Below are 15,880 nucleotides of genomic sequence, written 5' to 3'. Positions count from 1 at the left end.
GAACAATCTAACAGAAGGAGATCAGTAAAACAGACTGGTCCTAAAGGGAATGAGGCCAGAGATGAATAAATGAAGGCTGCATTAATAAAGGTGGCAAACAGAGGATTAGAAAGTCAACAGAAAGTAAATCATCTCAAACGAGAATCCTCACAGGAAATGTAATCTTTACACATTATGCACGAAAAAAAAAAATGCTGAGTCGTACAGAATCAGTAACATCAGACTCCTGACGTGGCTTACAGGAAACACATCACATTATGAGAAACGATTGCTTACCTTCCTGCTGGGTTGGACTTTATGGCCAATTAGTAGCTTCAGAGGATAAGGAAGCCATTTATTATAAACTTGCCCTGAAATCACACTGACATTGATACAACTACACTGGACAAATCATAGCATTTCAAGAGCAGCTGAACGCAAGTTTTGTACTTCACTGATGCTGATGACTTACTGACATATGCACATCTCTAAGATCTGAATGACCTGCCTTTTCTAAATGCTGCCAGAACATTTTGCTTTGAAAGTGCGAACTAGAAAAATCGAATACGATTTTCACAAACAGACAAACTGACCACAGAGGCATCAAGCACAAGCTTGGTAAGACTGCAATTACCTCAGCAACAATACAGCATTATGACACTCACTATTTGTGAAACTGATGAACCTCTGAACATCAGATGTAAGAAATATAAACCAGTTACCTAAACATGAAAACAAATAATCATTAAGACCTTTTGTCTTTGTCAGACTGGTTATTGCTCTTGATGTTGGCAATGGCCACAGTCTAATCTGGAAATTGTAAAGCGGAGTAGATTATATTGGGCCAGTCAAACAGACACAGCAAGGACACATTCTTTGAGTCAGCAGTGAATAAGGTAAAAGAGTAATTGATTTATCTCATTCACCCCATTAGTACAATTCTCTCAAAACCAGACTCTCCAGACTGAACCAAGAACATACAATGATTTGTTATTAGGTGACATTAAATCACAATTAAGTAATGTCTTAATGATTACAATACTGTTTAAAGATTTGGGTCCTGAAAGATTTTTTTTTATGTTTTTGAAAGAAGTCTCTTGTGCTCACAAAGGCTGCATTTATTTGATCAAAAATACAGCAAAAATGGTATGTCTTTAGTGTCACATAATCCTTCAGAAATAATTCTAATATGTTGATTTGGTGCACATTTGGAACCAATTGATTTGGGGAAAAAAACTTTTCTTATTTAGGCTTATTTGAAATAATAAAGCATTTATTTGAAATAGTATTTCTGTAAGATCACAAATGTCTTTGCTGTCACATGTTTATGATCGATTTATTATTCATATAAATATTTTAAATCTTACTGACCCCAAATTTTTGAACGGTGAGTTTATTTATTTATTTATGATTTAACGCCATGTCAGCAGCAGTGGCTATATTCATGGCAAGAGGAAACATTTCAATTTCACAAATCAGTCATATATATCATTTCAAAACAATTATATAACAGTTTTGTTTGAAAATGATATACATAATCTCTCCCACCTTCAGTACCACGACTGAGGTGCCCTTGAGCAAGGCACCGAACCCCCAACTGCTCCCCGGGCGCCGCAGCATAAATGGCTGCCCACTGCTCCGGGTGTGTGTTCACTGCTGTGTGTGCACTTTGGATGGGTTAAATGCAGAGCACTAATTCCAAGTATGGGTAACCATACTTGGCCACATATCACTTCACATGTCACTTCACTTTATAAATAAATATGTACAAATATACAAAAACATACATATAATAAAAATAATAACAAGAACAAAAGTAATAAGAACAATTATACAGAGTCTTTCAGCTTAATGCATGACAAAAAAAATGTAATCGTCCCAGGAGAATTCTTTTTAAAAATGTCAATTAATATATTTTCTGAATAAAAACGTTGCCTAGTATTATTTAAAATTGGACATTCAATTAAAATATGTTTTATACTCAAAAGATGTTTGGGGGTTTCTCTTCCCCTTTCAACAGATAAGAATGAGTGAGTCTTGTATGACCAATTCGACACCTCGTATACACAACCTGATCATATCTATTTTCAAAATTATAATAGTTTATACCTTGATTCAATAGTGGGTTTACCTCATACAGTTTGTTATGTATACATTCATTCCACTCCATTTGAGTCAATAAGGGTTTCAAGTCAGTTGCTGGTATTTTGCATTCTGGAGTGCTTCTTTTGCTGTTTTATCAGCCTGTTCATTGCCAGCAAATCCCATGTGTCCAACAAAAAAATATATTTAAGTCTTGTTTCTTTAAAAGATCCACTTTTTCTACTATACTGATTATTATGGGATGATCCATTTTTAAAGTCTCAAGTGCTTGCAAACAAGATTTAGAATCTGTGCAAATTAAAAAATGACGATGATGCTCCTTTTCTATTTGCTCCAGGGCTAAAAGCAATGCAAAAGCTTCAGCTGTAAAGACTGAACTTTGTCCAGGTATGCACTTGCCAAAACGTTTTGAATCAATCACTACTGCTGCAGACACATGACTGTCCGGCTTTGATCCATCTGTATACACTGGGACATGAGATGGTAAGCTATGCCTTATATCCAGAAATTCCTGTTGGTAAACAACTGGATGACTACTTGTTTCTTTATACTGGGCCAAGTTCATCATAATAATTGTTTTTTTAATATTCCAAGGTGGTATTGGGCACAGATGTGTCGATGTTAAAATGTCCAAATTGATGTTCATGTTCTCCAAGTGAGGTTTTATACGAATTCCAAATGGGCTGATGTACCTTGGTCTGGCTTCATATAGGTGTGAATGTTGAGGATGAAAGACTGAAAAATGTGCTGGGTTACTTTAGTTGTTTTGAACGGTGAGTGTATATAGTTGTATATTACATACTAGACTAGAATATTATATTCTTAACCTTCTGATTGAATTAGCTGCCAATAACTGACTACCATCAGCAAAATTCCGTTGCATATACAGTAAGTACCTATACAGGCACAAATACGCACTCGCATATCAAAGCATTCACCACTTCTAAATATCTCCTTGTACCCCTTTCATTAAGCCTGAGAAATAAAGGCTTAGCTGAGTCTGTACAGCATGCAAAGTGCAATCTCTGCATTTAATGCTTGTGAAAGAGAGAGGAAAAAAACACAAAGTAAGAGGCCAAAGTCAGCACACTGCACTGCACTCAACGTGTGTGTCTGTGTGTGTGTGTGTGTGTGTGTGTGGAAGCAATGTGGGCAGACACTGCTAGCCAAGATTAGCATCGTTAGCATTAACAATTTTCTCAGCTGCCAGAGCAGGAGATAAAGGTTGCCAGATGGTTCTCAATCCTTGTCGTGTTGACCTCAGCCGGACCTCTCTGGATGAGGCTGGCTGGGATTTGAGATGTGCTGAGGCATGGTTTCAAAATGATAAGCCAGTCTTGGTATTTCCCAGCATCTAGAAAGTCTGAGAGAAGGATGTGACCTCATTCAAAGATCTCCATCAGAGGGGGGTAAACACAACCTGAAGAGCCTGTGATGAGGATTAAAAAAGGGGTTGGTTACTGTAGATGTTTCATTCAACTCCGAAGCCAAACCACCAGGAATAGCAACTTTCAATTTTTATTGTCAGTGAGATCTTTAAATAGCAAGAGTCAGTGATACCTGGGAGCACAAGGTGGCATCTGGTCCATCACTCTGAGATTTTTGGCAGAAATCTCCACTCTGGTGCCCTATGAATATAGACAGTCATTATTGCCTGTTGAAATACTGTCAGAATAGCTCAAACATCAGTATTAATATTCCAAAACATGTTAAAGAGTTTCATCAGAACATTTAGTTTCGACTTTGTCTGTTTCTGAGGATTTAACACTAGTTTATTGCTCAAATTACCAACAACTCTTTTATCCTTTAGCCTACGTGCCCACACATATTTAGTACTTCAGTCTGTGTGCATTTAATTTATTTAATACACGAGTTTCACAATTTGAGTTTTATTACTGAAATAAATGAACTTTTCCACGACATTCTAATTTATTGAGATGCACTTGTATACTGTATAGTTTCTTTTCTATTTAAATTGTATTTATCTTTCTCAGTCTCTTTCCATTAATATAGATTAAGTGAAATATAATTTAAATAGAAAAGAAAAAGTAAATAAAACAAAAATATACAATAATCATCGATTAAAAAAAAAAGCACTAAAACTAAATCTGGCCTCACTTCAGCTAGTCTGCAGTGGCCAATTTGGCAGGAGGTATTTTCTACCAACCACAGGATTGATTTTGTAAGTTTTAATGACATAAGGTGAGCGGTTTGAAATAGGTGTCATATGCTGTACCTGCTTACGCATGATGTCCATGGTCTGCATTAGGCAACGGGGCATGAGGCCGTGGTTTCTGGCTAGAGTAATGGCCTGCTCCAATGACACAGTCAGAGTACACCTACACAGAACAAAAACCCTAGTCAAGAGGCAGTTTAGACAATCTGTTATAGATTTACCTCCATGTAGCAGTAACCTAGGATATAAATAAGATACCATTAGATGCACATTTGAGCAAGAAATAAATGAAAGTCAAAATAAAATATAGTTTACAGTAGAAACTTGACTGTGGCTCCACTTCAGTAGTAAGAGGCTTAAAGATAAGAAGCGTGTGTTTTGAGCTGTCACTCAATAAAGCTTTATTCCCATCTGTGGATTCACAATTGACTACTGGATCTAGAGCAATATGAAAACAACATTTAATTGCAGATACCTCTGCATCCCAGTGGCACACATGGTGATGTGACAGGCTCCCAGCCGGTTGCAGAGTTCGGAGGACACCACAAGAACACTGACTCCAGAGGGCTGACCCGCAGAGCTGGGTTTAACATTCATATACGTCTGCATGAGCCGACAGAGGTCATCCAAGGTGTTAAGCGGCCGAAGGAGCTGGAGATTACAATGATTAAATGAAACTATTTGGTTTTAAACTTTAATAAAAACATTTCTATGTATTGATTTCTTTACATTTTGATTGTGGCCTGTTCAGGAGTCCCAGTGCCGAAACACACACACGTTTGGAGTTTGTTAGAGCTTATAAGGAAATGTATTCATTTTGTTTTCAAAAGAAGTCTCTTATGATCACAAATGATGCATTTCTTTGTTAAAAATACATTTAAAACCATAATATTGTGAAATATTCTATTTTAATATATTTAAAAATGACATTTATTTCTATGATGGCAAAGCTGAATTTTCAACAGCCATTACTCCAGGCTTAAGTGTCACATGATCCTTCAGAAATCATTCTGATTTGTTATATTTATTTGTATTATTATTGTTGAACAATATCAACGTTGACATTTTTTGTGGAAAATACTTTTAAGGATTCTCTAATGAATAAAAAGTTCAAAAGAATAGAATTGATTTAAAATATAATTTTTTAACATTGTAAATGTCTTTACTTTCACTATTGATCAATTTAATACATCCTTGCTGAATAAAAAAAAATAAAATAAAAAAAACTTACTGACCAAACAGTTGAAAGGTTGTATATAGGGATATTACCTGGTCTATTTTCATTGCAGTGGAATTTGAGTCTGAATTTGATTTCTCTAAATAAAAAGCCCTGAAAAATGAAAGATATTATATTAAAAAATGAGAATTTTTTTGCCATTCAAACCTTTATTACATAAATTATTTACTTAATGAAATGTCTAACTTACATTTTTAAAGTTATCTTTTAAAACTGTTTAATTTAAATTAGTTTAGCAGCAAAATTAAAATCAATCAAAACTTTAAGCAAAGGTCACTCTGTATGATATCCACATGCCCCTAAAGGGTATCTGTACCTGAGCTTGCGGTAATAACCTTTGACCTTCTCCAGTGCCAGAGCATTTGTATGCTGCTGAAACTCTTCCATGGCAACAAAATCCTGAGACAACACACCCTCTGGCTTCTCCAGTCCTGATAAAGATTAAGAAAATACAGATGAATGTCATGCTTTGCCCAGTGCTGTAGTGCTCTCCACATACCACTAGATGGAGACCAAAACTCAATGAAACCGAGTGGCTTTAATTAGCTCTATCTATCTATCTATCTATCTATCTATCTATCTATCTATCTATCTATCTATCTATCTATCTATCTATCTATCTATCTATCCATCTATAAACTAAGAAAAATAACAAAAACACAATAAAATGTCAAATAAATAAAGGACACTTCTCTCTTGCCTTGATTCATTCTCATCACATTGCATTATGGGATATCCTCAAAAGAAGCATCCCTGGCATCTTAAGAGGCAGTATAATTAAGAAGGCAACCTTTTTGAACAGCCTATAGTGCCTTAAAATATAACCTCTGTAGGCAGCTCACAAAGTTTTAGAACCGTAAATTACAAATGAAACACATTTAGAATGGAAATAGTCATTTATCTTGTTCCGTTTGCCTGGTCCCACCTCTAGTGAAGAGGACTGATTGAAGCTTCAAAGAGCCTCCGTTCTGCAGTCTTGTTGGCAGCTCACTGAAATGACAGCTGTCCAAGAACATTGTCACCCTGATGGTCTGCCGACTGCCTTCCACCTGGTAATGCACAGATGTGTCTGAAAAAAAGTGCATTAAAGGATGCATGAGTCACAGTGAGAGACTATTTAAAATTCTATGCAATTTCAATCTTTTTCCTTCACACAAGTTCATTTAAGAAAAGTCTGCACCCGTACACACTGTATACAATATCCTTTATGTTTGAGGTCACACTGGGAACCTTGTCAGGTTAATTAGGTTGAAAATAGCCTGATGAGATGAGTAAAGGCACTGTAGGGTTGGGCGATATGTCAAAAATATCTTATCGATAATCGCCTTTAAAAAATATTACGATATCCGTTATTATAATATTATAATATCGTCTACCTAAACCCAACCTCCACCACGCCCCGCCCCCACCGAGACAACATTGCAACATGCACCATAAACACTCACCAATATTCAGTTTGGTCTTAATTATTGCCACAACGTTTGGTTTTACTTTCTTATTTTGTGCTTAAACTAACAGAAAACATTAGCTTTGCTGTTATTTTGGTGTTGCTAATCACTTCCACTCTGTCTGAAATTAATTTGTTTTGTCAGGAGAACTGTTGAGGATGTTTCCTTGTTTCCGATGTTTCTCTTTCTTTTTGGCATTATCGCCTGTGTAGACACATTTCATGATGGTACGTTTAATACGTTTAATTTCCTTAATTTGAACAATTGCAGCGTTGTTTTTAAACTTGTAGTCAAGCTATAACATATTTGATATTTATCATGTATGACTAAAATCATGCAGGGATTAAAAACGAATTCTGAGCAAAAACGTTAAGGTTTTTTTTCCCCCTTTCTGGTAGCCTACTAGTTCTGAGGTCTCTTTTGGCCCGTTTTTAACTAAATAAAAAGAACTGCTTTATTTATTAAGAAGCAGGGTAATTTAATTAAAATTTTTGTATTGTCATTTTTATAATTTTTATTTTATTAATCATAATACAATGCCCAAAATATTATATTCAGTGTTGGGCTGCCGAAAACTCCAAACGCGTACATGTTGAGGGGCGAGCTGAGAAGCCTATAATATCTTCATCCGTTATTATAATATTATAATATCGTCTACCTAAACCCAACCTCCACCACGCCCCGCCCCCACCGAGACAACATTGCAACATGCACCATAAACACTCACCAATATTCAGTTTGGTCTTAATTATTGCCACAACGTTTGGTTTTACTTTCTTATTTTGTGCTTAAACTAACAGAAAACATTAGCTTTGCTGTTATTTTGGTGTTGCTAATCATTTCCACTCTGTCTGAAATGAATTTGTTTTGTGAGGAGAACTGTTGAGGATGTTTCCTTGTTTCCGATGTTTCTCTTTCTTTTTGGCATTATCGCCTGTGTAGACACATTTCATGATGGTACGTTTAATACGTTTAATTTCCTTAATTTGAACAATTGCAGCGTTGTTTTTAAACTTGTAGTCAAGCTATAACATATTTGATATTTATCATGTATGACTAAAATCATGCAGGGATTAAAAACGAATTCTGAGCAAAAACGTTAAGGTTTTTTTTCCCCCTTTCTGGTAGCCTACTAGTTCTGAGGTCTCTTTTGGCCCGTTTTTAACTAAATAAAAAGAACTGCTTTATTTATTAAGAAGCAGGGTAATTTAATTAAAATTTTTGTATTGTCATTTTTATAATTTTTATTTTATTAATCATAATACAATGCCCAAAATATTATATTCAGTGTTGGGCTGCCGAAAACTCCAAACGCGTACATGTTGAGGGGCGAGCTGAGAAGCCTATAATATCTTCATCCGTTTGCAACAAAAAACTTTATAGTTTTGCTGCAAATGAATTAAGAATTTAGTGCTATATCTCAGCTTAATTAAACATATTTATATTGTATACACGGTTTAAAAATCTGTAAAAATATTGCACTGAAATGTGCGCTGAAGGAATTTGTTTATTTTAATTATACCTGTCATGTTTGTGGTTTTTGATCATTATACAGTCTGTTTAAATAACTATTTTGTGCATGTGCTTTGTGTGTGTGTGAGTGCGCAGCACAGAAAACAGCGCACGAGTGCAGAAGTGAGTTCTATTTCGTCTTCTTGCAGTTGAATCTTTTGAAATCACAATAAATGCGTGTACAGAAATCGAGAAGCAGAATCGAAATGTAATTTTATAACAAGTAATTTGATTCCTGACCTTACGCATCTGATCTGATTTCCGAAATTGGAATAGCTTTTCGATTCCCAACCCTCCTACTAAATTATTTAATTCTTGCATCCAAAAAGACCTGTATGGTGACTATGGGGAAAAATATTTTTTGCAACTTACTAGGTTTATCATTTGTCATTTTTTTCCGATAATGTCGATAATCGTCTGCTACCTGACTGTTGACATCGCGATACTTACGAAACATCGTCGATATGTCATATCACCCAGCCCTAAAAGGCAGAAACCTCACAGATGTGTGAAACAGGGAAAAAAGACAAGCTGTTCACATTTGTACAACACAGAGATGACCTTGTAAATAAAACACCTTTGCAGCAGGAACAAACCACAGAGCAGAACTTCCTCCCTCAGATATAGTCAAACCAAAACAGAAGACACCAGATAAAGCTGTTCTCCTATCACGACTGACTGCGCTGACATTCCTGAAGAGGACATCTGGAGGGTGTGTGTATGTTTGTGAGGAGGGGGAGGGAGGGGGTGCTGCTATATAAGGATGAGAGTTTTGGCTTTCACTTTTTAGTGGAATCACACAGCTTTATTAGAGGAAGGGAGGGACCCTGGATGTAACGATTTATAAAGGGAAGGAATTTGTGGTCATTGTTGCTGGTGTTTCAGTGGTTTACAGAATGTATTTTAAACCATTAATTTACTCAGCATACATGCGTCATAAATATTTATGCCATTTTTAACTTGTTAATAATCTTAAATGCTAAACAACAAAAGCTGGCTTACACTTTTAACTGTATTTACAGTAGTCAGTCACATTTCCGGTTACTAGGGTTATTAACTAAAAATAAAACTATTAAAACATTTTTGTTAATTTAAATAAAGCTGAAATAAAATACAAATATTAGATGAAAACCTAAACTAAACTAAAATGTTGAAAATATTTGTTGAAATGGCAACTAACTGAAAATTACTGACTGGAAATAAAAACTAAATTGAACTACAAGTTAAATTAAAACTAAATTAAACCTAAACAATAAACTAATAAAAATGACAAAAGCACATTATAAAAAATTACTAAAACTTAAACTAAAATGAAAACTGAAAATAAAAAATAAAAGATAATTACAAAATATGAATAACTAAAATAACACTGGTTTGTACCCAGTGAGAAAAAAGCATGTAATACCATCATTACATGAAATATAAAATAATAAAATAAATTAATGAAAAAATAAATAAAATATTAAAATAATAAACTAATTATTACAATTATTATGGTGTGAATTATGTTATTTAAAATGTTTTAAAGGGTTATTTAAAATGATTTAAACTCGGCAACATACACCCCTTTTGTCTGCCATTGGCTTAGTGAAAAGATAGCCTGCCACTGCTTGATCCAATGTTGCAGCGTCTGAATGGTCAGGATGAGCAATGTTTTTATAGCATCACAGTGTTTACTCTTATTGGGTAAATCAACCTACAGATGGCTTTCTTCGTATTTGCATAATAAGGTTGGATAAGAGAGAGTTAAAAACAATAAAAAAATGTGTGTGTGTGTATATATATATATATATATATATATATATATATATATATATAGATTTATTTTTCTGTTGGCACTGTGATTGACAATGTATTACTCGATGGGTTAATATATGTGGTGTGGTGTCATACTAGGGACGAGGCACTCGTTCTCCAGTGGGCGGAACAGCACAGTGACTTTCTCCAGATCCTGCAGTGCTGCTTTTGTATCTTCAAGCATGATTCGCTCTTCTCTCTGTTAAAGGAAACAGTTTGTGAGACCAAAATAATCCAGATCTTCATGTTGACGCAGGAGAGTATATGAATGAAACAATACTGCACACATTCAGGAAAATCCAGGATTGGTTCTGTATTTAGTCCTTATTTAGTCTCAAGATTCAGTTCTAAAACATTATTATCATGCTTGTGTATATTAGTAGAAAGCACTGAGACATTGTTGGATGACTGTCACTGAATCAGCTATGAGAAGATGTAACTTCTGGTAATGTCTCACCACATGTGGAGAGAGTGCTGACTGGAAGTTAAAGAGCACTCCGATGGTGGCGATCTGCTCCAGCCATTTACAGCTGACCTCTTTACTGTCCTCCTCATACTCTCCGTTATTGTTGAAACGCAGGTTCAGCGCATTCACAAGCTGCTCCGCTAATGCACACAGCGCCCCCACCAAAGACTGGCAGAATATGACATCCCGCCGCAACTGGAGTTCTGTGTCTGTGACAGAAGAGTAGAAAATAATTCATGATATTTGTATAAATAGATGTATAGATGTGTGTACACTCACATTTATTCATTATGCATGGAAAATATTTGATCATTTTTCACTTGTTGTTTGTATCACATTTTTAAGAGTCAATAAAACATACATACAAATAAAAATATTTGTCTTTGACTCAATCATTTGTTTAAACTATAATGTAAATTATAATATAAAACATTATATTATATTATAAACATTATTGTATATTCATATTCAGTACATCTGGTGAAGAGATACACTACTGCTTAAATGTTTGGGGTTGGCAAGATGTTTTAATGTTTTTGAAACAAGCCTCTTGTGCTCATCAAGGCTGAATTTATAAAAATTTAATTGATCAAAAATACAGTACAAACAGCAATATTGTGAAACATTATTACAATTATTAATGTAATTTAAAATGTAATTTATTCCTGTGATGGCAACTGAATTTTCAGCAGCCATTACTCCAGGCTTCAGTGTCACATGATCAGAAATCATTCTAATATGCTGATTTGCTGCTCAAGTAACATTTTGTTTTATTATTAATGTTGAAAACAGTTGTGCTGCTTAATATTTTTGTGGAAATCATGATACATTTATTTCAGTATTCTTTGATAATTGGAAAGATTGTACAACATTTGTTTTTAATATAAATCTTTCTAACATTATGAATTTCTTTACTGTCACTTCTGGTCCCTTTTAATCTATTTCAATTTTACAATAAATGTATTAATTGCTTTAAAAAAATCGTATTGACCCCAAGCTTTTGAACAGTAGTATGTACTGTACAGGTTTATAACGCCCTGTGTTCTCTATTAATATATTTTATTTTATTTATCAAACTGATCTCATAAAATTAATAGTTATAAGTCATTATTAACTGCACACATCCATATTTGTTGAGAAAACACTCCAAATGATGATGATGATTGTTCAAAGACCTTTAAAATGTATGTATGGGTCAGAAGCCATTACTAACTGTGCTTATTTTTACTGTTTTAACTGCCATTTTATAGATAATTCCTGTAATGTTTAATTGGCAGATGTCGCTAATACGGATTAAATTACGGTTCACAGATCAGCATATATATATATCTCCCCCAAAGAGCGGTCTGAGGGGAATCCTGAAAATCCTAAAACAGTTGTAAGCCGTGCTAAGAGTGTGTAATACTTTAAGCAGATGGTGGGTTTCACAGCAGCACTGGGTGGGAACAGGGATTGGAGCTGCTGTCTGTGTGGAGCAGTAGGGATAAGGGCTCTAGATCAGGTTCCAAAGCAAACGCTCAAAAGCTTCCATATGTCTCCCACCACAGACCCCACGGGACAAACCCACTCTCTCCGTTCTCTCAATTTATCTGTGTCTACCGCTCGCTCGGAAGCTCACAAACAGACACACCCCACTGCAACTTGACTGCATGCACAAACTGTACACACTCCCTGCTACAGAATTCCAATAAAACACTCCCATATCACAGCACATAGAGGTGTCTGTAAATACAGCACAATCCAGAACAGTAGGGTTGATAAATCACACACACTGCAGTTGCGTTTCTGAAGTCTCACACAGATGATGACGCAAGTGCATGACCATGTAAACATTCTGAGTTGACTTTCAATAGATATTTGAAATTATCTACAATGGTCAAGTTCAACAAGGGAAAGGTTCAAATCTAGGAGTATCTTACCAGTGCATTTAAGCAATGCCAACAAGAGTTGACTCCTTCCATCTGCAACACAGTTACAAATAGACATGAATACAACCCAATGCATAACAATACAGGACAATATAGCTGCATTGCAAGTCTTGGGAAAATTTAACATGAACATGAAACAGTTTCTATGACAGACACATGATGCCTGTCTATTGCAGTGTATGGCACATGACAAGGCGCTCTAAAAAAGTGAATCTCAATATAAATGGTGTCATTTTTAATTTGTAATCATTCACAAAATAGTGTAAGGATTTGGATTAGCTAGTATTGGTTTTTACCAATAATAATGGGGCAACTGCTTTTCCATCATTTTTCTGTTAACATGCTAGATGGTTTTCTTAAAGAGTGCCTCTCAAGTTTAACTTGAATACAAGTTTTAAATTGATTTTGAAGGAATCCTAAAACACCAATGGTATCTTGACATACTCCAATGGTAGCATTTTTTCAAATCAGTTATTTGCCATTATTACAGCAAATTTTATTACATGAATCGGCATTAAAATAATGTACGCTGATGATTTGTGCACAATAACACCAGTACTAAAAAAAAAGTGCTGAAAAACTAATTAGAGCTATTCTGATATTGACTAAGTGTCGTTCAGGCTTGAACCTACCCTCTACGAAGCGATGAAGGCTGTTAATTAAAGATTTGATTGAAATGGGCAGGTTCCAAGGGTCCTCCTGGATGTTCTTGTGCAAGACATACCGCCAACGTGCAGTCCAGTCATCTGTGTGCCGAAACTCTGTTAAACAACAAAAGTGGGGGTAAAAATGTTATATATGGTATATATATATATATATATATATATATATATATGGTATATATATATATATACACCTCTATTTTTAAACAGAGGCTAATTATAAACATTCCCCTAAAATACATAAAACACATAGGAGAAACTACTGTGGTACCCTTGCATGCAGAGGTAATAACGGACAGATGCAAACAGAAACATTCACACACCCCTACCCACCTATAAAAGTCCCCCACACACTAACGGAGAACCCAAATACACACATCCCTCAAATGAGTTTCCAAACATAGTATGTAAAAATAGCACACACGCACACCCCGACCGGGCGGTACCTGGCTGACTGTGGTCAGTGTGGAAATGCTTGGTTTCCTCGCAAGCTTTGCTCATGATAGGGCCCTTAAGGAGACTGTTGATAGAGTCAACCTGAGAATGAAAAAGACACAGTTAAGTCTGCCACAACACACATCCTGCGCTAACTGAAGACCGGCTAACACCCTTGCTAACGTCAGGCCTGCTGCTTTCAGTCTGTCCACATGTAACCTGTCTGCACTGGATAAAAGAGCTCATTATTGATATCTGGGAAATTGAGAGGGGTCAAAATCCGGTGACTTCCAGAAGACGATAGATTTTGAGGTCAAAGAGCACAGGTGCAGAGGTCAAAGAGTGCTCACTAGACATGATGGTAATGTGATAAACGATACTGTGGGAGTTAGAAATGAAGAAGAGAGGGAAACTAAGAGGGGATGTATTGATGAAGAACAAAAATAGAAGGCAAAATAAGGAGGTGAGTGGTGTCAGACAAAGGGCAACAGTTACAAAGGGAATATCACGTTTAAATTGGCAAAAGAGACTAAAAGTTTGATTTATGAGAGGGGAAATCATTATACCTGATTGAAAAGGTGTTCCAGACATCCATGAAGTTTATCCTGCTTGTCTAAAGGGATCTGCATATCACATGGCAACTCATCTCCTGGAAAACAAAATAAAAGTAGCAATTTCTTTTTAGTAGTTGTCCTGAATTTCAACATTGTAACCGCATCTGACAGATGACAGACAGTTACCTGAGCCCATCTCATCACTGCCCAGGTAAGAACTGTTGCTCCGGACGCTGGTGTATGACAGCACTGAGTCCCGGTTACTGTTACATTCACTGTGAAAACACACAAATACATATGTCTTCATGTGATGAAAAGGATGCCTGCAGAGACCAATTCCAATTTAACCAATATAAAAATGAAAAAAAAAATTTAAAAAAAGAAGATTTTTCATCATTTACAAAAAAAATGTTTGAACTGTTCTCAAAGCATTATAGTCAATCAAACTGATGCGAAGTTCAGTAATTATTCTGAAGAAAAATTACAAATATCTCAAGGAAAACAACTTTCCAGGATCTCTGTATGGCTGTTTCACTCCTGTTCATTTTATCTGCAATACAGTGGCAGGGCAGTGGTTGAACACATATTAATCAATTTGTTTGGGCTCAGAATTATAGATTTTGATTAGCTAATAATGCTTAGCTTAGGCTGCTCAGGTTAAATTAGGTTAACTAACAGGTTTCTACAGAAGAAAGGAAGTCATAACGGTTTGGAATGACATTAAGGTGAGTAAATGATCATAGAAATTAACATTTTTGTTAAACTATCCCTTTAAGACAATTCTACACTGATTATAAGTGCTGAAGTCATTTCACAACGATTTAAACATCAACAAACTTCATCAACAATTAAACGTCTATCTAATAAGATCCACAAGTTTAGGTGGACGCCTTCTTCGCAGCCTTGAAATGTTTATTCTGAGACAGAATGAAACTTTCGAAATGTCTTCTTGTGTTCCAGAAAAGCTTGAGAGGGAAAACAGACTTGCCCAGACTACGCACTAGTAATAGAAAGAGTAGAAGTTGTTCCCTTTCCCCACCCCGCAATGAGAGGGGAGGCCAAATATAGTGCCGCCACAAGCCAAGAATGGAAGCAGATCGAGCTTATGACCAGCAGGTTGCAACACTCCCAGAAATTGAGAGAGGGAAAAAAGGAGCATTCCCTTATATTTTACCATTCAACCTCCTGAACCCTTGAAAGTTCATGTTCCCTAAAAGCCAGCCCTCTTCTCACAACAACAAGAACAGGCGGCCTAACCTACATCCCACAAACAAATCCAGTTACTTACAGTAAGAGCCTAAATAGAGGAAAAAACGTTTCTATCTATAATTCATGATGGCTGCAGCTGTTCATGAGCTCACCCTATCACAGAGTGGCAGGATTTTAAAGCGGAATGCCACATAATGATAGAGGGTGTAAAAGCAGGCATTCGTTTACCCTGACAGAAGCATAAAATCCACCCGGCTGTGGTCAGCCTCAGGTCTGCCCTGCTCCGTCAGGTCTAGATCACAACCAAACAAACTTTGCTCCATATAATGATGACATAACAACAGTGACTGAATATATTCTTAAGCGGTTAAAGA

General features: G+C 35.8%; 1 protein-coding gene across 1 annotated transcript in view; it reads right to left on the bottom strand.

Annotated features, from left to right (window-relative positions):
- Positions 1-3,229: 3,229 nt before the first annotated feature.
- Positions 3,230-15,880, bottom strand: part of LOC107591805 (phosphatidylinositol 3,4,5-trisphosphate-dependent Rac exchanger 1 protein-like) — an 86,628-nt gene continuing 73,977 nt past the window's right edge. The window contains exons 27-40 of the mRNA XM_016281063.1: positions 14,484-14,572; positions 14,310-14,392; positions 13,755-13,845; positions 13,279-13,407; positions 12,638-12,679; positions 10,710-10,927; positions 10,349-10,451; positions 6,421-6,564; positions 5,812-5,926; positions 5,528-5,588; positions 4,734-4,909; positions 4,319-4,421; positions 3,643-3,710; positions 3,230-3,511 (exon numbers count right to left, since the gene is read on the bottom strand). Of these exons, the coding sequence (XP_016136549.1) occupies positions 3,469-3,511; positions 3,643-3,710; positions 4,319-4,421; positions 4,734-4,909; positions 5,528-5,588; positions 5,812-5,926; positions 6,421-6,564; positions 10,349-10,451; positions 10,710-10,927; positions 12,638-12,679; positions 13,279-13,407; positions 13,755-13,845; positions 14,310-14,392; positions 14,484-14,572 (1,465 nt within the window). The 3' untranslated portion in view covers positions 3,230-3,468. The remainder of the gene's footprint in view (positions 3,512-3,642; positions 3,711-4,318; positions 4,422-4,733; positions 4,910-5,527; positions 5,589-5,811; positions 5,927-6,420; positions 6,565-10,348; positions 10,452-10,709; positions 10,928-12,637; positions 12,680-13,278; positions 13,408-13,754; positions 13,846-14,309; positions 14,393-14,483; positions 14,573-15,880) is intronic.

The sequence above is a fragment of the Sinocyclocheilus grahami genome, unplaced genomic scaffold (assembly GCF_001515645.1).
Source record: "Sinocyclocheilus grahami isolate Dianchi unplaced genomic scaffold, SAMN03320097.WGS_v1.1 scaffold146.1, whole genome shotgun sequence".
NCBI classification, from domain to species: Eukaryota; Metazoa; Chordata; class Actinopteri; order Cypriniformes; family Cyprinidae; genus Sinocyclocheilus; species Sinocyclocheilus grahami.
Note: the sequence above shows the minus strand (reverse complement) of the source record. Positions and strands in the feature narration are given on the sequence as shown.